This window comes from Dendrobium catenatum, unplaced genomic scaffold, assembly GCF_001605985.2.
Source record: "Dendrobium catenatum unplaced genomic scaffold, ASM160598v2 fragScaff_scaffold_637, whole genome shotgun sequence".
NCBI lineage: Eukaryota > Viridiplantae > Streptophyta > Magnoliopsida > Asparagales > Orchidaceae > Dendrobium > Dendrobium catenatum.
Genome location: NW_021319099.1, coordinates 1353855 through 1377700, shown reverse-complemented (window position 1 = coordinate 1377700; position 23846 = coordinate 1353855). Strand labels below are relative to the sequence as shown.

Genomic DNA, 23846 nt, shown 5'->3' with positions numbered 1-23846 from the left:
CGTCGCCCGCTGTCGCGCTGCCGTCGTGCCGAGCTCGCTGCCGCGCTCGCCGTCGCCCGCTGTAACGCTCGAGCTCGTGAAACCCGAGCTTCTTCTTTGCCGCGCGGGTCGGGTTGGGTCAACCCGGCAACCCGTCAGGTCGAGTCTGGGTTTGAATTTCCGAACCGTTTACCAATCCGGGTCGAGTCCGAGTTCAAATTTCTGACCCGTTTGAACCCGAGTCAGTTTCGGGTTCGACCCGAACCCGACCTGTGACCCGAAATTGACACCCATACTGATACATATAATTACTAATAAGATTGTCACCTTCCATTGTTACTAAGATTGATAAACATTTTTGTTGATAAAGTCAATGTTCAATATTGCTATTAACTGACAACCATCATTACAAACATGAAGAATGCATTTTATCACTAGTAAAGTTGCACTAGTGCCACTAATGCCTTATGTCTCCTCAAACCAAAATGTCTGACATCATAGAAATAAGTGATGTTTAACCTCACCAAGAATATTGATGTATGATGTTACTCACAAAATCAATACCCATCATCCTCAACATGCTTGATAACCTTCCCGTCCCGATTCTCAGAGGTATTTCAGCAGCATATTCGCCTGCAGACAAAGCGCTTAAGCATCCGGTGATTCAACATTCCAATAAATAATACAGCAAATAAGATTTCATTTCATTTGAGACGATTTTTTTTGTTATTTCTTAAAGCAGTTTAATAGTATAAATTTAAATTTTTTATTAAAAAATTACTTTAAAAAACAGAAAAAAACCGTTCCAAATGAATCATAAGCTTATCTTTTCACGGATTAGATATTTAAAAAACCTTCTTTCAACAATAAGAAAAATCCTCTTTCTAATGCTTTTTCAACATAAAATAATAGATAATCAATACAATGTGATATCAATCACATATTTTCTACCAAGGAGTTATATCCAAAATAAATGTAGAAAATAAAGTGCTGAAAGAAATGAAATTAGAAAGAACACATCAGATTTACAATGGTTCGGTCCATCCTAGCCTACATCTACTCCTCGGAGGCATCCTCCAAGTATTGCACTAAACCTTTAGTGACTCTACTTTAGCCCCCATAACAAGGAGGAGAAGTCCTTACAAAATCACTTCCACCTTTCCCAATGTGGCAGAGTAATCACGTCCTTTGACACCAAAGATTTCTTCTTTTTTTCAAAACTTCCCTCAAGACAAACCTTTAATCCGATGATACTAAGTTGCAAGCTTGCCAGAGCAACCATGTGAAATCCCCTCCACACTCCCTTGAAAACCCCTCTAAGGATCTTCTCCCTCACAAACTCCACCCTTTTCTCTCTCCCTTTCAAGTTCTCTCTTCAAGTTATCACCAGAAGAATGAACACACAATGGCTACCAAATACACTTACCGAATGCCTTGACAAAGCTTAAATAGTGGACTTTAAAAAACCTTAAAAATAAATTATGGCACCAAAGATCGTCCAATACAATAACATGATTTTCCAGTATGATATGCTTGAATAGAGGGCTTCAAAAACATTAAAAAACTTAATGCATTTTATCACTAGTAAAGTTGCACTAGTGCCACTAATGCCTTCTGTCTCCTCAAACCCAAATGTCTGACATCATAGAAATAATTGATATTTAACCTCACCAAGAATATTGATGTATGATGTTACTCACAAAATCAATACCCATCATCCTCAACATGCTTGATAACCTTAGTTAATGCTCATCGCCGTCACAAATATTAAACCTCAATATTGCCACCAGCTTGATACCCAACATTGCCAACAAGGTAGTCATTTATAGTCGTTGATAAGTTCAAAACCCGACATCATAAATAAAGCTGATGCTTGATGTCATAACGACATTGATGCCTAATGTCATTAGCAATGCTAATGTCCTGTGTTGCCACATTGGCCAACGCTTGGCTTTGCCACCATCATCGACACTTATCATTATTATCATTAATGCTAATACCCATCTTCCTATTAAGCGATCTTCGTTTTAAGAAGAGAGTGATTAAACATATTACCTATCATATTTGATGTCAACCCTAACACATACTTACCCTAAATAAAAGTCAATCTTCCATAATCCATATCTATGTTGCATTGAAGAATTATCTAGTTATAATGAAGTGTATTACTTATTATACACTACTAGAGTTCTATAATTTTTCCTATTTTTGAATTTTTACATAATTTTTTTTTTTCAATTTGAGTGATTTTTTAATAATATTTGGATGAAGAAGTTAGCAATATTTTTTTCTTTTAAGTGTGAAAACTTTGTGTTTGAATTTGTATGTATGGTATATTGGTATGTAATTTAATCATGGACAATATCATTTTTTTATATTTAAAGTATATATTTATTTAATATATTTTTTATTTTAAAAATAAATTAAGATATTTTTAAACACACTCAAAATAAATTTGAAATATTATAATTATTTCTAAAATAGGAAGTCCCAATGGCCATTTGCCTTACTGGCCAATTATTGCCGTTACTTGAATGAAGTTATTTAATATTCAATAAGAATAAAATAATATTTTTTAAAACTTCAAATATATATTGTTTTATATCAAAATATAAATAAAAAAAAATAAAAATAAAAGCGATCTCAAGTTTTTTGAGGACTAAGGGTTCGTTTGGGACGGCTTTCTTACTGCTTCTTAAAGCAACTTTTTAGTACAAAAATTAAAAATTTTTAACTAGAAAGTTACTTTGAGAAGCAATAAGAAAGTCGTCCCAAATGAAGCCTAAAATGTTAAAAAAAAAAAAAGAGAAAAATAATACAAAAAAAGCACTAAATTAAGAAAAATAAAAAAAAAAAAAAAGAGACAAATAATATCACATAAGCTACTAATTAAGAAAAATATAATTTGATAGACGGCCAGCCACATGTTTCCGGATTCGAAATAATTACGGCGAATATTATGGAAATCTCAAATCTGTTAACAAATAATATTTTAAACTGCGTCGCATGCGAGACTTTCCTAAGCGTAATTCTACACGAAATTACTATAAATAAGGGCAAGGGGGAGCCATGAATAGGCTTGAAGCAGCAGCGAAAGCAAGCAAATCTCTAATCCTCTTCTTTGCCTCCTCTCTCACCTGACCCTGAGCTTTTTCTTCTCTTAACTGAACACCACAGCAGAACAGCGGAAACTCAGAACTCGCCGGCGGCGAAATCATGGTGGGAACCTCGTCTTACTCGTCCTCTTCCTGCGCCTCTTTCGGTTCATTCGATGACATCAGTACCGTCAAGTACTGCAGCACCGTAAAGTTCGTCTGCAGCTACGGCGGCCGTATTCTGCCCCGTTACCCTGACGCCAAACTCCGGTATGTTGGCGGCGAGACCCGCGTCCTCTCGGTCGATCGTTCCATTCCCTTTTCAGGTCAGTATCCTTTTCCTCGAAGTGATCCGTTCTTGTTACAAAACCCTAGCCAGTATATTATTTTTCGGTTGTTTTATTCGGATCTGTGATCGGGGTTTCGATTTGGGAACAGAGCTCCAGATGAAGATGGGGCAGATGTGCGGATGGAATGCGGTGAATCTGAGATGCCAGCTACCAACGGAGGATCTCGATGCGCTTGTCTCCATCACCTCCGATGAGGATCTCGCAAATCTCATCGAGGAATATGATCTCGCAAGCCGTGATCGGCAGATCCCTCTCAAGATCCGCGCGTTTCTGCATCCCACGCCGTTGAAATCTCCCAAATCCGCTAATCCGGCGCCGATACCCGCATCGGTGAAAGGGAAATCGCCTTTGCGGTATCCCGATCATGCCGTGGCAAACCGGTGCATGGGCCAGATCGCTTGTCCGGCGAGGTTCTCCGTTCGGTCCGGTAACTCCGGCGGCAGGCACTGGTTCCCTGGGCATCAGGCCTATGAGATCCCGGCTGCACCGTATCCCCATCTTATTCACCACGGAAACTATTGGCAATAATGGGTTGATGTGGCGAGGAAGATGATTAAAAAAAAAAGGTAATGAAATTGAACGGAGGATGAACTGAGGAACTTCTATATTGTAATGTAATCGACCGCCGAACGGCAAGAACTTTACTAAATAATAATAATAAAAAAAATTCAGTAAAAATTCAAAATCTCCAAATATAAAACATAACTTGTTTTGCAATATCTCTTCTTATGGGACTCCCCTGTGATTATCGATATGCCTTCGTTAACTCCTTGTGATCAAACCCATGCCGTTGGCGTCCATTCCTTCGCTTCGTTGATCCTTCTCAGCCGTGGTTGCGTTCTCGTTATCGTTCCGTTTCATCCACATTTTTTTCCTGTGTTGCGTTAACAGTTTCTTTTTTTTTTACATATATATTTATATATATGTTTGTTTTTGTAAAATTCATTCCTTTTCTGTTTGTTTATGTAATTTCTTTTTTTCGAAGATTATTTCACGATTTTAATGATTCGTGATTGATCGACTAAGCTTTATATCACAGTTAAATCAATTAATTAACTGTAGCTTATGTGAGGGTTCTTAGTTCTTACTGACCTTTATTTTGTTTATGTGCAGATTAAAAATAATGGAGAGGATCTCACGACGGAACGATGATTTTGTCTGTACATTGCAGTAATTGTTCGCTACATTTCAATAGGAATAGGCTATTTCTACTTTCCTGTTAGTAAATTTTCCTTTATTTTTTTTGAGAAAACATCCTCTGATGAGACGTACTGAAGCCAGACTCTTTTTTTCTAGCTGGATCAGTCTTTTGGGGTGGAATCCATTTGGCAACACATATTATCAGTTGCAAAAGTTTGGATAGAATAAATAAATTTTCAAAAATATTAATTCGGATTTATGTTGCTCTCTCATCTGAAAATACTTTTATTATAAAACTTCTGTATTCATAAATAAAAATAAAATATGTTGGGGTTGCTTTGTATGAGACATTGAAGCTAAGTTGCATATTTGTTAAATATTTTTATGGGAAAAAATGTTGTATTGTCATTAAAGATATCTGCAATAAATTTTTTTACTTGATTTGGAGTAAAATGTTATGTTAAGGCTCCGTATGGGAGGCCGGGCTTTTTTAGTGCTTCATAAAATTGTTTTTTTTTTTTATAAAAAAAATTATTTTTGTGCAAAAAAGTTATTTTAAAAAATAGTAAGAAATCAGTTCCCAAATGAAGCCTAAATTAGAGGTTAAAGGATCTTTTTGGGATTTTTTTTTTGCTACTTTATTTTTCACACAATATATATTTTTTGGACATTTAGGCTATTTAAGTCAAACTCACACACACAATGCATATATAAAATTCAAACATGAAAATCTCTTAGTTGAAAGCTAAGCTCTAAGATGAGCTCTGTAATAATTTTATTTGGCTATCATTTTTTTTCTTATTTTTTTGAGTTTATTTTAAAAAAACATGTGAAATTGCTATTTACAACCTATGATATTTATATTATTTTTTCGCATAATAAATTTTATTTGCTTATATATATGTACATATATTTAAAAATACTTTTATGGATATAGGTGTCAATATTGGTTCTGTACTATTCAAAATGCAAAAATATCTTTTTGAATACAACTCAATTGGACGCGTCTGCGAACTTCAACTACCTGGAATGATGTTCAGTTAGAGATGCCCTTACGAGATTGCTAGAAGTCAAAATTTTAACTAATTTCAGACCTTTTTTTTGTACATTTAGGCCAATTAATGTAGACTCACACACACCGCGCACACAAAATTTAAATTCAAGACATCTTAATTAATAACCTAAGCTCTCAGTCAACATATCAAGATGAGCTCTCTTCCGAACATTATTACTCGGGTCCCACAAATTTGGGGCAATTCATGCATCTCTCTTTCTCTCTCTGTCTCTCTCCACCTTGATTACGTTAAGGGCTTAGGTGAAGCAAAATATCAAACGGTATCTTGATCTTTTTTGTTTTTTAAAACGGATTTGAAAGAAAAAAATGTGTAGTATAATTTTGATTAATTTTTATGTATTATATTGATCATAAAAATAAATATAGTAATTTTAATATTCATTCTAATTAAATTTTGAATTTTTTTTTTCAAAACAAATTCACATGACATGCTTGGCTCCTGAATGTGCTGTGGTGGGCCAACATCTGGGCACATTGGGTCAGATTGACGTGTCGTGTGGTGCCCGTAGGTGGCGAGGCTTGGCATTTTGCCGACTGGATTGCACGTAGTGGGCCAGCCCATGGCGTGGAGGCGAATGATGCCTTCCACCGAATCGCTGTTTAGGAATCCACAATGGTACAACTATATGCAATTTGGACCCTATAGATCTTGTAATTGTTCTTCAAAATTTTTTATAAATAAACAAAACTTGATTAATAACTAGTCATTTATTATTGTTTTATTATAAAGTTAAATTACAAATCCAATGAGTAATTATCAAATATATCAATAAAAAAGAAAAAATTTATGAATTATTATAATATATCATATTTATCTTTCATCATTTTTAAATTATATTTTTAACCAAAAAAAAAAAACATTTATGTAAAAACATATACATTTTTTATATAAAATATGATTTTAATAAAAATGATGAGCTCAATTGGAGATTAACTATAATCAAAATGATAGGCCGAGTTAGGCCTTCCCTGGCCCATATCGGGACCCAGGCCCATATCCAAAATAAATATCAGTACGAAATAAATATAACGAAAACAAAAAACAAATACCAAACATATTATTAAGAACCAAACAAAATCTTCATAACTCTCAAGAGGTAAACATCAAAGCAAATAAGAACATATAAGTATTTTAGGATTTGTTTGGAATAGCTTTATGACTGTTTTCAAAAACAATTTTTTAATATAAAATTTTCTTTTTCAAAATAATAAAAAAATCGTCCCAAATAAAACGTTCTTAGAGATATTATACTGACCAGCCATAGAAATATCCTGCTGGTCACAGTAAACTCCTTTCCACATCTTCAATATAGCCAAAGCACTATACACATTATGAAAATGATGGACAGATCTGCAATATTGAATAGAGTTTATCTTATAGACCATTTTCTGCAAGCAGATGTGACTTCAACACATGAGCTTAGCATGAAAACCCAACAAGCATGATTGAATCAGTTCTTGCTCAGTTTAGGCTCATCAGATGTCTAACAAACTTAGTCATCCTCTTGATCTCATATTTTTCTACTTATTTCTTCTATTTGGCACTATGTATTATATAAATTCACTCATCTCCTTCCATAGGAAGAGAGCTGAGCTAAATCGAATTTGTAGAATTGAGATCAAATTCGAACTTATAACTCAATTATTAGTCGAACAATAGCTAAGGTTTCATTGGAATCAGCTTTTGACCGCTTAAGATTGAGCTTTCAAGAGATTTTATATTAAAAAACTGCTTTACAAAACAGTAAAAAAATTATCCCAAACGAAGCTTTAGCAAGCTTAGGTTGAGCTTTCCTATAATCAACATGCTTATGTGGGATGAAGATATTATCCAATAACATAAAGAATAATCTTTAGAAACTAAGAATTGCTGTCTTTTTCATGCTTGAATATCATAAAAAAATCTATCAGTAAAGTAGATTAAATTTTAATCTGGATCAATGAGGACAACACAGCAATACAATATTTCCAAGTGGGCCTAACATTCTTAAATATCTCCTTCCTTAAGTTTTTGTGTTAGTGTTCTAATATATAATGATTTAATCTCAAGAGGCTTATGTGGATTAAAGAGAAACAAAAGGAAGGTTTTCTGAAGCAAATACAGAAGACTAAGGTTGAGGAAATTTAGGCTTCACTAAACAATAATATCCTATAATAATGTAATCTCAAGAGGTCTATGTAGATAAGAAAAACTGAAGGTCTTCTGAAGCAAATCAAGAGGACTGGGTTGAGGAAATATAGGCTTCACTAAATAATAATCTCCTATTTATAGATTAGATTCACAATCTCCAATTTGCATATTAAATTTACAATCTATATTTGTTTTTAAAAACTTTTTAGCACAAATCTTGCATTGTATTTTTTCTTGTAATAATAGCCATGAACAATTTCTTACAAATTATCTTCAGAAATCTCCTCAAGCTCAATTTATTCAATAATGGAGGCAATGTTCTCTTGCATTGCTAAATGTCATTCTACAAGATAGTTTAATTGAATATAACATTCTTACTTTGTTATGATATTCTAATTTTGGTCATAAAAGCTATAGCCAAAATCATCCAAATTTCATATCGAATAAAATTACACTTTACCTAGAACAACTTTGTAACCAACTTTATCGATAGCTGCAATCATCCCAAATAGAATCTTACTCAATCATTCAACAGCATTACCTAGTATTGTTCTTATATTTATAAGACCAACTCAATTGATCAAAAGTTTGAGCAATTATAGTTGAATAACACATCAATAAATAATGTCCTTAACTTGCACTACTCATCTAATAATAATTCACACATTGTACACTTGTACACTAAATTATTTTTCCATTATGCATATTTATTATTATAGTTTTTGCCTTACATTGTTTGGGATTTGAGTTGTGAAGAATTTCGAAAGGGAATTCTAAAGTGTGAAAAAGTTGCACACATATTTCACTCCAGCCCTTGATGTGCCTTGACTCTACTCATCATATTCAGTTATTCACTAATGGTAAACATTTCTACATAAAAAGTTAATTTTTTTCTAGCATCTTCTTTCAACATAGCATCAAGCATCTTCTAAAGACTACTTTGTTTTGACATAAATAATTGAAAATGATAAAAACTCTAACATTGAATCAAATGCAAATATTTATTTGACAAAACTTGTATAAAAATTTCTTATTTTTGGAACCCATCCCACTCTTGAAAGCTTAGAATTATGCTACACTTTTATCGCGCACATTTTCAAGCTCTCAAGAGTTCCACTCTTGGAAGCATGGAACTCTCATTTTACTTTTTGTGCAAAATTATAAAATAATAAAAATAATAATAGAAAGATGTGATCTCACATATTTCTCTTACTATCTTGAAAATCACTATAACTCTCAACCATTGTTTAAAATTGCGCAATATGAGGCTCGTCTTGAGGCCCACCTGAGTGCAATTTCAATGAAAAGCGCCTCAAGGCTTATGCCTCGAGCTTTTTTTATGAGGCTTAGGCCTCATCTTGGCTGAGGCCCGCCTTAAGGCGCGCCTCGCCTCGCTGGCATGAGGCATGCCTCGCTCTGTTTATGTATATTTTTATTTAAAACTTTGCTAAATCCTCTACAAAAGCTCTAAAAAAATCATGTCCTCTTGCGCTTCGAAACCGTATTAATTTCGTCTCAACTACCTCAATCTCCAGCCCATTGCCTTCGCCATAGCCACCACCGTCATTGTCGCCGCCGGGGATCACTTCAAATCCGCATACTACCACCATCTCCTATAAAAATTTAAATATTACTCTTATTTTATGTTGATGAAAAACATTTATGAAAGAAAAAAGATGGTTGAAATAAATAAAAAAGTAGATTTGTAGGTATTGGACCCTATATGATGAGGCAAAGGAGAGGTCAATTTGTTATGACGACTCAAATAAAATTTCCCTTAGTAATAATAGTATAGATGGCTTCTGATTTTTTGTCAATTATTTTAACATTATTAGTAATTAAATGTAGATGAGTAGGGAACTCAGAAATAAGAAATTTAGAGCTAAACTTGATACATTTATGCAATTCATATATTTTATGTTGTTTTTCTCATGTGATATTTGAATTTCAATTTTATTTCATATAATTTATTACTTATCAATTTATATTTTGTGTAATTTTTTGTTTCATATGTATATAAATTTATTACTTCATAGTTCAATAGAAAGTTAATATACCATCCTTTAACATAATATTTGGATATTATATAAAAAACCACTTTTAACTTATCAATTTATATTTTGTGTAATTTTTTGTTTCATATGTATATAAATTTGTTACTTCATAGTTCAATAGAAAGTTAATATACCATCCTTTAACATAATATTTGGGTATTATATAAAAAATCACTTTTAACTTTTATTTTTTTACTTTACGCAGTTTTTAGATTTTGAGGCTTACGCCTCGCCTCATGAATGAAAAAAGCCTCAATACCCAATAACGCAATTTTAAACCTTGCTCTCAACCTAGTGCAAAAAAAACAAGATTCTTAAGTGAGTTCATGCAAAACAACCAGATATCGTTGCAACCAACTTCCCCGAAAGGCATTTCCAAAATTCAGCTCCAACTAAGTGCGTCAAAATAAGTGACGTTGAGAGAGGGAATTATGATCTGAAACAAGCTTTTATTTATTTATTTATTTTGTTTGGAAGTGTTTCACATTGAAGCCAGCAAAATCTTAGCTGGTTTCCTTCAACTTGACTAAGGCTTCGTTTGGGACGACTTTCTTCCTGCTTCATAAAGCTGCTTTCTAATACGAAAAATAAAATTTTTATATTAAAAAGCCGCTTTAAGAAGCAGTAAGAAACCCGTCCCAAACATAACCTAAGTCAAACGTGAAGTTTGCCAAGCTTATTGTTGGAAATATGCAAAGTTTGAAGCTTGGCGTATTTATTGAGAAGACTGTTAAACCTCTACAAAGTTTAAGAGAAAAAAAAAAAAAAAAAAAAAAAAAAAAAAAAAAACAGGAGATCAAGAATATTCAAGCCTCTATAGGTAAATCAGCAAAAGTGGTCGAATAAGGCTTCGTTTGTTTTTTTGGTGCTTTTGTAAAAGACAGTTTTAAAAAACATTAGTTCAGAAAATGGAGTTTTGTAACGGAGAAGCATATATAAAAAGCTTTCTCAAAACTGCAGAAAAATGAAAAAAAGGAGTTATTGGGAACGTGATTTGACAAACCAAACAACACAAAAAAAAATTCCTCCATTTCCAAAAACGGAAAAGGCAAAAAAACTCTCAAACAAACAAAGCCTAAGTGGAAGCAAACAAACGCTAGAGTGAATGACATTTTAAAAGAAGGCGATGATGAAAATACTTTTAAACACAACAAAAGGTGAAGCAAAACAGAACTTCAATGAAATAGAGGCAAGCTCATGAAGCATATGTGGAATACTGGTTTCATGGGATTAACATGAAGCAGAAAACCTGAACCTTCACGCCAACGAATTTAGATCAAGAAAACATTCTGAAGTAAACTTCAGAGGAAAACTAAGGTCTTGAGAAACTTGCACATAACTTAATTTTCAAATGCTAGAGTTATTTGCAAAACTTAACCTGTTTCTTGCTCAAATTCATCACCATCAGATTCTTCAAGATTATCTGCCTCATCATCTTCAGCATCAGCATCTATATCTTCCTTGTAGTCATGACCTGCCTTCCCAATTACAGGCAGATTGCTGTTTGCCTTTCTAATTTCATTCCACTGCAAAAATAGAGTCATGTAAATAACTAATAGTATGTCAAATGTAGAAAAATCAATATTAGAAAAGATTAGCTTCACAAGCAAAATCTGATTGTTAAGAAGTATATTACATGATTTAGTAAATTTAGTTGAGAGACGTTTATAGTATTTAACACCTTATTTTTTATTACATTGATCAGCATACATAGTAAGACGATCAATTGATATTATGATCAAACAATTCATATTTAATTGGAAACAATATCTCATTAACTTTACCATAAGGTTCTTTTAGGCAACCACTGCATGATATTAGTTTTGAGCCTAACAAAGAGCTCAATTGGTAAATATCAGTAAATAGCCTATCATGTAAATCAAAGTTGGAATCATATTCTTAATAAAAGTCACTAAGACTAAATGCTCAATAAAGAAGTTTCTCCTTTAGAACTCTAAAGATGAAACTAGACAACTGGAAGATGATCCATACAAAAAAATTCTTCGTACAATTTGAAATCAAGATAATTTGAGAATGATTTCCAAAGAAAATATGAGTATGATGGTGCCTTAAGATCTCTTAACTTCAAATTCATAACTTTATGTCGTTGTATACCTATGGAGCTACAGATAAATTAGTTCCAAAGGAAAATTATATTCAAATCACTTTAAATTAAGCAGACTTTCATATGTAGGTAACACAAAAAGATCCAAAAATCTATTCTGTCGAAATATATTTTAAGAGTCATCAAATAGGTCATTATGCTAATGACCGTAAACAAATTACAAGACAAATATTTTTGTATTGTTGAATACCTATGGAGCTTTAGGCAAACTAGATCAAAGGAAAATTATAATTAAAACACTTTAAATTAGGCAGACTTTCATACGTGGGTTCTACAAAATGATCTTAAAATCTAAGATTTCTGTCGAAACAAGTTTGAAGGGTCATCAAACTATTCATTATGCTAATGAGTGTTCCAGTCGGAATTTGCATGTTTTTTTTAATTATAGATTTCTATCAAAACATATTTGAAATGTCATCAAATAATTCATTATGCTAATGAGTATTCCAGTCAGAACTTGCAGGTTTTTAGGAAAATTTGATCAAAGGAAAACTATAATTAAATCATTTTAAATTAGGCAGACTTTCATACGTGGGTTCTACAAAATGATCCTAAAACCTAAGATTTTTGTCAAAACATGTTTGAAGTGTCATCAAACTATTCATTATGCTAATGAGCATTCCAGTCGGAACTTGCATGTTTTTCTTTTAAAGTAGGGTCAGTTGAGCAAGCCAACCCTATATGATTCAACAAATTTCATCAGCCATGTCTTAATAACCATATAACAACCACCAAATAAAAAAGAACATGGCATACATAGCCAACTCACCATTTTTAAATGTGAAGAAGAAACTAAAATCAAGGATTTTGATAACGATCATGAGTTTAATTAAGAAATTAATGATTCTAGGGGGATGTTTTAGTTGATAATTCTTTGAATTTCATGTGTTGCATCATCCTTAGGGTTGAATTTAATTGAAAGAGAGTTGCAAATTTTCAAAAACATTTCAAACATGGAGAAGTTTTGTGAACTTATAATTGATAGTGGTAGTTGTATGAATGTTGTGGTGCATGAGATTTAACCCTGAATCACATTAACAACTATATAAAGAAGCTTGAATAAATGAAGTTGCTATTTTTATGTCTTAGAGATGTCTAGTTATGATTCAATCTATATTGATAGAATTTGATGTGATGTGTTACATATAGATGTTGCTCATGCTATTTTGGATAGGCAATGGTTGTATAATTTAGATGTTACTCATTTTAGGAGGTATAATACATTTGCTTTCAAAACTAATATAAGAATGATGGCTTTGAAACCTATAAAGCCTAAAGATAAATTTGAATTTGCATAAGAATCTAACACTCCCAATGAAGTGAAAAATTCTTTGCATATTCTAAATAAATAAGCATTTGAAAAATAGAGTAAGCAATAAGTATATTTAACATCTTAGTAGTTGTTAGAGTGATCTACGTAGCAGTAGTTATGGAATAAAATATAATTTAACACCTAAAGTTGTGACTTCACTGAAATCAAGCGTTGGATGATTTTAAAGTCATTTGTCAGATGAATACTATCACTAAGACATATACAACATGCTATTGATTTAGTTCTTATATCTTTATTGTCTAACCTACCTTATTATAGCAAAAATTCCTTAAAACGTGCAAAACTTAAGGGGCAGGTTAAGGAATTAATTATGAAGGAATTTATTAGAAAAAAAAATATTGACCTTGAAATGTAAATGCGTTGCTTACACCAAAGAAAAATGGAAGCTGAAGGATGTGCGTAGACACTTCATTTGGATGATATGTAATATGTCGAATAAGATAAATTATGTCCTAATATTTTTTTAAATTCATTTTAGGAACGGATGTCATTAAATTAGAATGAGAAAAAGTGAATAGTGAAAGATCGTTTTTAAAATTAAAACTGAATTATATGAATGGATATTAATGCCTTTGGAATTAACCTATGTACCTGGTAATAACGAGTCATGTATTACGACATTTCAATGGAATTTTTTTTTATTTACTTTGAAGATATTTAAATTTATAGCAAAACAAGAAAATGTCATTTGGAGTAATTTAGGAATATATTTATGGTTATATATGCTAAAAAATTCTATCCGAATTTGAAAAAAATGCTATTTCATAGATCCATTTCTGACCTTCCTAGGTTTTTTTGTCTTGATATGGATTAGTTAATTCTAATAAGATTAAAGAGATTAATGACCGGTCAAACTTACTAATATAGTTGATATTCAATGTTTTCATAGTTTAGCTATTTTTAATAGATGATTATTAAAAGATTTAGTACTACTATGGCCCCAATCATAAATAGTCAGAAAAGAAAATGTTAAATCTATTGTTTGTGTTTTTATTAAAATCAAAGAAAAACTTACTAATAAATTTATACTTAAGTTGTTTTATTTTAATAAGGTATTTGAAGTTTCTTGGGATGCATCTAGGTTAAATATCAGTGCATTAAGCAAAAGATCTAACACATTTGCATAATCATTTTGATGAGGACATCAAGACATGGAAAGTCTACTAGAGGCTCTACGGCCACGATTACAGAGCGCTACTTTTAATTTTCATATTTATGATTGATGTATTATTTTTTTTATTTTATGAAGTTTATTATGCTTTTCCCTTTTTGTGCCCTTGAGGGCTTAGGTATGTGTAAGCAATAGGGGCATTGTATGTATTTTTTATCTTCTTCCCCAAGCCTTCCCCCTTGGCCGGCCACCTTCCCTTGCCTTCTCCCACTCAGATTCTTGGGAGAAAGCTGTCCCGATCTTCATGTGCTGATGTTTACACATCTTTGCTTGCTGTCCAGAAATTTCTGGATGCTATTAGTGGCTGTCCACCCTTCCAAAACCCAAGAGAGCTGCTGTCCAAGCCCACCAATCTGCTGTTCAGAGACTCCAGCAGCAGTTCGCTGCTGTCCGACCCCTCTGGATGCGACCGTTGCCAACTGGGACTGTCCGAAATCGCGATCCCAGGTTGGATACTTGCTGTCCAGAATTTCCCAAGTGTCAAAGTTGCTGTCCAGCAATCGTAGCAATCTCCTATTGTGGTGTCGCTGGCTTTAAAGTTCAGATTGTTCTCCAACGACATCGAGAAGAATCGAGGTTGCTTTCTACTTCTGCTCAAGCACATAAACACCACACCGGAGCTTTGGATGTCTTGTTTATTTGGGTGATCTTTCCTCATACTCTTTTATCTTTTAGTCGCTCTCAATTGTAGTTCTAATTGACTCATGAAAAGTTGTGTTAATTCTTCCGACTAAAGTCTAGTATTTAGTAGGAGTTGTGTGAGAGATCTTTCATCGCATTACTCTTATTGCTAAATTAGGGATTTCTTTTTGAAACCCATTTTGTTTGCAACGTCAAGAGTAATTAATTGTTATGTGATTTCTACTTCTCGCAAGTAACTTGGCCTAAGCTTGTGTTTACCGCTCTTTATATTTTATTTCATTGTTTGAATCACCATAAAGAATTAATTAATTTGCTCTTACTCATTAAGCGTGCAAAATTCCTTATCTAAATCAAATTTTCATGCATGTCCTGCATCACATTTGAATAATGTATGCATGATCTACATGATATTGGCAGAATTGTCTACTAATTATGAAAATCACAAGCATTTAGTGCTGTGAACAAGAGGTATGTTAAATTTAAGCATCATAATAACATCATGATGTGTAAAAATCCTGAAATACTTTCATAATTTAAAAAAAAAAAAATATAATGCAAGGAAAGGATGAACATTAAAAGTTGTGCAATGTATATAAACTAATGCATAAAAATTGAAAATTTTAGAAAATTCTAATATAAAGTCAAATTTTAATGCGCAAGAGTTGACTTTATTTCATTAGCTTACTATAAATTTCTTAAATTCACTCATTTCTTAAATACATCCAATCTTTGACTAAAAAGTTCAATATAGCTTGTTCATGAGACTATTATCGATGATGATGTTGTATCCACTTCTAATGAGGGATTTAAGAGAGATTTTATTCATCATAAGACATGCATGCTTGCAATAACTCATAGATTAGTTCGCAGGAAGTACAAAATTTATATTATTATTTATTTGATGGTATTAAATGTTGAAATTGGAATATAATTTGACCAAGCTGGGTAGATTTAATGGAAATCTATATGTTTATTATTGTCGAAAGCATTTGCATCAAGCAATGATTGGAAAAAAATTATTTCTTTTTAAAAGTTGGTTTATTTCAATTTATTTATAGTTTAGTAGTATGGGCATGCTTGTGATGATGGCCATGAAAAAGGTTGTATTTTTCTTTTCTAATGATGGATTGGTTTATATAATTTGGCACGAGTTTTGATTGTTTTGGTTCTTAGATAATATCCAGTTTAATTCAAGTGCAACCTATGGTTGTTGTGATATCAAAGGCTCAATTCATCGGAGTAGAATTTTTTTCAAGTCAAGTAGATTGGTGTTGGTTTGCAATGAAACTACAGGACTGTAGCGGGAATATTATTACATGAATCTTGCATTACCGCCTTCTATTCTCAAAGAATCAAGTTTGTGATTATTTTAATTACAAATTTTGGATAAGATTTAAAGTGTGAATATGATGGTTACCTAGAATTAAATTAGTTTGATCTTATACCAATCATATTTACTTACATAAGAGTGCGAGTTGATAAATAGATATTCTAAAGCATGTAAATAATTAAGTCTTGACTAAAATTTCTTCAAGTTTCAAACTTCTAAGTGCAACTTTGATGTGTGATTCATTCGAGTAAGGTACAAGTACGACCGTTGACTTTAGGGGAAGTTTTCTCCTGATATCAACGTGAGTCTTAATTTTTTCTTATTTTTGTAAGTTTGTACTATGTTCATTTCATAAATAAAATTTGCTATTTCCCTTGTTTAATGTTCTTAATTTTGATAAAAAAGTGATACATCAAAAAATTTATTTGGTCATCAGTTTTATTTGTTTCTAATTTCTAGCATATATTCTCAAATTTTTTATCATGTTATTATCAATTGATTTTAGATCCTAGTATTGTCTATTTTTATTCAAAGAAAATGAGTTGCTAAATTAATTGATATAGCTTATGAATAAAAAATCTTCAATTTTTTGCATGAAATTATATTACGCCTCATAGTAGTTGCATTAGGAAATATAATTCTGAGTTGTCCTGCAACCATTCCTTCTCTACCTAGGGTTTGAAATGGGCAATGGAGAGATAAAGATTGATCATGAGGTAAAGGCAATAAAGGAATGGTCTAGACCACAAACAATGACAGATCTAACGAGCGTTGGGAGAGCCAATCAACAAATCTGTAACTTATCCATCATATTTCAATACTTTCCTCTGTATGTTTTGACTAGGGCCAAAGTCAAATTTGAATGGAGAATTAAGGGGATACATTTCTCTTATTAAACAAGAAGATATGCGACGCCATTGTGTTAGCCTTACCAACTTTACAATGACCATTAAAACTAGAGGTGGTTGCTATTGGATATGCAATGGGCCGCAAACTAATGCAAGATGGGAGACTCATTACTTATCAGTCTAAGATGTTCCATGGAGCTCATATGAACTGAATTGATAGCATTGAATCAAGCAATGAAGATTTGGTGTGTCTACTTTCTAGAAAGGAATTTGTGGTATATAAAAACTATAGACCACTTTAGTATTTGCAAACTCATATGAAATTACAATAGTTTCAGCATATGAAATGGATGTCTTACCCCTAATATATCAACCTAGTTATCAACTATGAGAAGGGGGTTGCCAACATAACGGACAATGCTCTCCTGGCTACCCTTATGTTTTCTTGTTAGAAGTAATATGTAGGCAAAACCTTTTATGCAAGAAGATTAATAGAATGATGCTAGAAGACCTCTCCTTTGAAGGGCTATTGAAGGACTTGAAGAAACTCCAACAGATTTTGCTCCAAAAGATAACATTCTCTACAAAGAAGGGTAGTTGCGCACATCAAATTTTGCAAACCAGGTTTAATATATTCAAAGGCCCACACATTCAAGGTGCTTGTACACTAATATGATATATTCATTGGCCAAATATACAACAAGATGTCAGCAAATAAATTGGAGGGCACACACTCTATGGTACCACTAGACCAATCCCTTCTTCAAAGGAATATTGGAGAACTTGGAGAAAGTCCTTCAAAGTTTGCTCGAAAAGGTAAAATTATCTAAGGCAATTGTGCATATCAAATAGCAAGCTAAGTCCAAATAAATAAGGGAGGCCCACACATTCAAGGTGCTAACACTTGCGACACTTTGGAGTGAAAAAAAAAAAAAATATTGTAGAACCAATAATGATATATTTAATAGCCAAATATGCAATAAGATGCAAGTATCTCAGTGGGTGTATTCTCTATAGCACCCAAAACTTGTCAATAGGAAGTTGAATTTATATACACTATTATTAGAACCATAATTAGGCACATAAAGCATCCCCATAATTTTCTAAAAGAATTGCTAAAAAATAAAGAGAGGCCGTAGTGGATAAATCTTCAAAGATAATTATTCTAATTTATTGTAGAAAAAATATAAAATGCAAGGAGGATGTCAGACTTTCTAGCATGTATAAACACACAGTGGATTACCCAAATCAAATATAAGAAATCAAAATAATTGGTTCCTAAGCCAATTTTGGAACGCTTTATGGACCAAAATAGATACTAGAATGAAAAGTACTGTTTTTCATCCATAAACTGACTGATGACAAAATGAAGATGCTGAAAAAAACTACGATGCATCTATTATGATGGCACAACAACAACAAGCATCCCAAAACTTGAGATAGTAACATGTCGCTTCTAGGATTCAACCTCAATAAAGCCATTAACTTCACAATAAAGACCCCACTTAAAGTTTGTCAGGGGTATTGTCCACAAAGCCTCTTTGATCTTTATTTCTCCATTTCCCAAGCTATTGATCATGTGGCTAAAATTTACATAGAAAAAGCTCAAATAATTTTGAAGGGCATCCATAAAATTCATATTTTGGTGAAGAAACTAACAAAAATAGGAGAAAATTGGTCTAGTATTTCATTATGATATTTGTGTAATATGCACACAATACTAAGATAGCTTCTAACAGAAAATATCTAAAAAAAGGAAATAATAACTACAAAATAATTATAGTAATCTAAGAATTAATGATTTGACAAAATAATTATCACAGAATAATTGTAATAGTCCACAAATTAATAAGTTATCAATAGGGATCCCACAAATAAAGAGGTGAAAACAAAAGAGGAAGCAAAGAGGGTGAAAGACTTAGGGAGTGTGGGTCCTAGCTAGCATATATATTATACAAACTGTTGACATTCCCCCTCAAGCGAATGAATGGAAGCCATCTATTCCAAGTTTGCCTAATAATTTATGAAAGACTACCCCTAATAATTCTTTGGTGAGAATGCTAGCAACTTGTTCACTTGTGGTTATGAATAGAATATATATTAAACAACTTTCAAGCTTCTCCTTTATAAAGTATCTATCATCTTCAATATGCTTTTAACAATCATGTTGCACAGGATTATATTCAATATTGATGGCTTATTTATTATCATAAAAGAGCCTCATAGGATCTTCTCCTTCAACTTTTAATCTTTCACTATAATTTTTAGCCTTAGATGATTTGGTCACATAAAACGGCGGCCTTCCGATGCCCAATTAGGAAAGTAGAAGTATTAGATTTGGCTTATGTTAAGAAAGGTAGAGGTAGAGTGGTAGACCTAAAAAGACTTGGTTAGAAAATATTAGAAATGCATTTCCTTTTTAGATTTAAATGAGAATTGGACTCTTAACAGGATACAATGGAGAAGAAGGATATGAAGCCGATCCCACGCAGTGTGATAAAGGCTTGATGTTGTTGTAGTATAATTTTTAGCCAAAGCATTTCACAAATTCCTAATCCCATAGATCTGAATAAGGCTTATGCGTTGGATCTTGCTATCATATTTAAATTTTTTTTACTTTCCCAACTCATGTGGTTTCCTCCTAAAAATGTGCAATATCCTGCAATTGATTTACCATCAACCATAGAAATCGTATAATCTACATCTATATATGCTACGAGAGTCAAATCCTCTCCCTTTTTAAATAAAATTATTTTGTATGAGTTTTTCTTCAAATATTATAAAATTATATACATTCTCTTAATATAAGATTCTTTAAAATTGAGCATGAATTGATTCATCACATTAACAACATAGACAATATCAGATATCATATATAATAGATAAGTCTCCTAATCAGCTTTTAATATGAGGTTTGTTTCTTTTGTTGTATCATTTGGAGCATCTTCAAGATTATGATTATTTCACAAGGCTCTCAACAAATTTGCATTATAACTTGTCCGCTTCTTTCAATAGGTTTGTTATGTACTTCTATTATCCTATGATGATTTCATGTTGAGAGTGTGCAACTTCAATACAGACGAAGTGCTTTAACTTCCCTAACTATTTGAGCAATTTTTTCTTTATTCTCTACATTCTTTTCAAGTCAAGGCTTATTATGATAATATTGTCAACATAAACTAGTAGTATGAACTATGAATACTCCCCCTGAAGCTATGTGCTTCACAAATAATGTATATTCTCCTTAACTTTATTCATATCTCATATTGATCATAACCTTAATAAACATTCTGAAACACACCCTTGGAGATTGCTTCAACCCAAGCGATGTCGTTTTTTGTTTTACAACTACAAAAGATCCAATAAAAATGCAAATAAAGGGATGATCTTCATCATTTTAAGGTTTCTTTGCAAGCAAAAGATCTTGTTTGGTTACATTTGAGCAAGGATTGCCTCAAAAGAGAAGGAAAGATGTTGAGGCCAATTACGTGGGCCATTTAAAATTCTTAGGAAAATTAGAGTCAACGTTTTCAACTACCGCCATACAAGGAGATTTTTTTAACAATAATTATGGAAAACTTAAAACCCTTTGAACCATCCATGCATGATGATGATTCAAAAGAGCTCCTACCGACCATGGATGATCTACTTTTGGAGTAGGAAATACCTTTAAAATTAGATATTCACAAAGAACGGAAGACAATATAACAACAACATCAAGCCTTTATCCCACTATGTGGGGTTGGCTACAAAGAGTGAAAAACAATAACGACTAAAAATTAGCCAAAGAAAGCATTCCGTACAGATAGGAAAGGTCAGTTACTAAGTTTTAAATGGTACACCATGGAAGATAGGCAGCCAATTTTCCATCATCACAACTTTTAATTTCATATAAGTGAAATCCTCCTAAATGGGGGACCCATGATATATAGGATAAAATTAGTAAGAAACCAATTAGATCATCTTCTATCATGATATAGGCATCAAATGGCAGAAAGATCGATCAGACCGTGCTTGTTGAAATTTTAATGATATTATTTCTTGATGAAAACTATCGAGAATAGTGTTTCTCATATCACACCAGCTATATCAAAAAGGGCATTGCCAAGAGTCTATATACACTATCAAGTCATCAATCGTACGCCATATCGGGGAGATCAAGCCACCGAAAGCTAGAATGTTGAATTAAATTTCATATTACAACAAAATAATAATGACTTTGAATTATTTAAATCTATTACACAAATGACTGCAATCTTGTGCACAAAAGTGGATCTAGAATGTAAATGATCTAAAAGAAACCAATCACTTTGAATCAATCATAGGAAAAAGAAGCGAAGAGTATGACAAATAAGAGTCCAAGAAATGTAGAATTAACTGACAAGAAAGCCTAATATTTAAGTAAGATCACCTCTCCCAAAATGCTTCATGCCTTACAATTGATAAAAAAATATCCAATAGAAGGTTAAGCTACCCCATAATAGGCATTGTAAGTAAGCATGGTTAAAAATCCAAAGTGATTGCAACAAGGTTTTAGTAAATCCTCAGAAAAATCCTTTGAAGCAAATAGAATCAAAAGAACAAGAGAATCATGAAACCTCATTGTACCTAAGAAGGCACGTGAATAGGCCAAACTCTAGAATTCCATTGTAACAATAACAAGAAAATGAGAACATATTCATTCCCCATGAATACACTACAGTCACAGGAAGCAACAAGACTAGGGTCCCAAAGACGCACCATAAGAACAAGATTCACCTTAAGTAGGAGGAGAATCCAAGATCCAAATACAATAACATAAATTAGGTTCATTATAGGTATGTAAACAAACTCTCAGCTAAGTGATTACAACTACAACAATAACAACATTAAGTCTTTATCCCACTACGTGGGATCGACTACATGAATCTTTTTTTTTTTCCATTATGCCCTGTTAAAAATCAAATTCTCATTTAAATCTAATAATGAAAAGTCATTTCTAATATTTTATAACCAAGTCTTTTCAGGTCTACATCTACCTTTCTTAACATAAAATCAAATCTAATACATCTACTCTCCTAACCAGGTCAACGGAAGGCTGCCATTTTATGTGACCAAACCATGTAAGGAAACTCTCTCTAATCTTATTTTCCATTAAAGCTACTCCAACATTTTCAAGTATATGCTCGTTTCGTATCCTATCTCTAAGAGTAAAACCACTCATTCACCTGAACATCCTTAGGGACAAGACTTCTATTGGCGAAGTCCTTAGGGACAAGATTTTTCCTCATAGGAAGCTTTTTATTCGCTCCCATTTTCACCCATATTCCGAGGATACAAATTACAGTTAGCTGACTGACATTTTGGGTCAAGATTGAATTAAAATTATCATATTAAGAAATGAAAACAGTCATTCTGTGATTCAAAAGGCTACATATATCAAAACTCGCTTATTAATCGATTAAAATGTTCAGGTATCCTTCTTCATCAACAGCGAGTGCTCTTAAAAACGAAACATCACATAATGGAGAAAGTTGGATATAAAAGGTACTTAGCAGGCAGAAAAAAAAAATCTGTGAAATTTTGATACGAGGAAACAGGCATGATTTTAGAATTATATCAATGAGAGCACAAAAATTTAGCTAAAACATTATTTTGTCATCTGATTCGAAGTATGTCCCGAAACAGGCCCACATTTCAAATCTTTAACAAAACCCTAGCAGGACAACCATATCCACGGAAGCGAACGAAGAGTTTTTTTACTAAAAAAAACACAGCATTGGACAAAAAGAAGTAGCAAGAGAAATCTTGTACCATTGGCACCACAAAAGCAATGGATGATGGTGAATAGGGGAAAAAAACACTACCCGATCTTCGAGCTCAGATTCCTCCATGGCGAGGAGCAGCTCATCATTGTGAGAGGATGCGAGCAACGGAAGCAGTGTAGATGAGGAGATGAGAGGCGGCGACGGGAACTGCCGCATGAACGCTGGGAACTGGAGCATTTTTGCCGATGACCGAATGATACGGGAATCCCACCACCGGTAAATTTTGTATTTCCTGATTGGGGAATCTACACGATGATCTCAGTATATATAATTTTATAGTTATTTATATAATATTTAACATTTAAATTATATTTAAAATCTGTTTTAAATCTTAAGGCAACTCCAATGTAACGGCAAACACTTGTTTGCCATTTTTTCTTTGCTCCAACTGACCGTCATTTTTGACTCCATTTGATCGCGGATAAATAGTGCGACGCCAATATTGACGTGGCACTGTTCATCCGCAACATTTTTTTATCTCTACCGAATTTTCGGAAGAAATGCGCGAAAGAAGAGAACGATGATTACGGGCAAAATGGCGTTCCATCGGAGATGAATCACGTCATTTTTTGGTTTCACTGCATTTTGGAGTGAAAAATGATATTTTCGATTGGAGGTGCCCTTAGAGCCATACAACTACAAACCCTTCAAAAGTAAGAATTTCAATTTCATTATATTGTTTTAATTACAATTACAAGATAATATTATTTAAATATTAAAACTTATAATAAAAGAGCACAAAATAACATATTTTGCTCTAAATTCA

At 32.7% G+C, this 23846-nt stretch overlaps 2 protein-coding genes across 3 annotated transcripts; one reads left to right on the top strand and one right to left on the bottom strand.

Moving 5' to 3' along the window:
- Positions 1-3045: 3045 nt before the first annotated feature.
- Positions 3046-4823, top strand: LOC110102617. Its single transcript, XM_020831031.2, has 3 exons — positions 3046-3400; positions 3513-3990; positions 4538-4823. The coding sequence occupies exons 1-2, from the start codon at positions 3196-3198 to the stop codon at positions 3950-3952; spliced, it is 645 nt and encodes a 214-aa protein (XP_020686690.1). The 5' UTR covers positions 3046-3195; the 3' UTR covers positions 3953-3990; positions 4538-4823.
- A 4108-nt stretch (positions 4824-8931) lies between these two features.
- On the bottom strand, positions 8932-23331 carry LOC110102596. Of its 2 annotated transcripts, XM_028695462.1 has the most exons (3): positions 23120-23331; positions 11203-11350; positions 8932-9383 (listed from the first exon to the last, which is right to left on the bottom strand). In XM_028695462.1, the coding sequence occupies exons 1-3, from the start codon at positions 23255-23257 to the stop codon at positions 9358-9360; spliced, it is 312 nt and encodes a 103-aa protein (XP_028551295.1). In that variant the 5' UTR covers positions 23258-23331; the 3' UTR covers positions 8932-9357. The 2 variants fall into 2 exon arrangements, with proteins under 2 accessions (XP_028551295.1, XP_020686656.1); XM_020830997.2 differs by lacking the exon at positions 8932-9383 and having other exon boundaries at positions 10952-11350; positions 23120-23330.
- Positions 23332-23846: the final 515 nt, after the last annotated feature.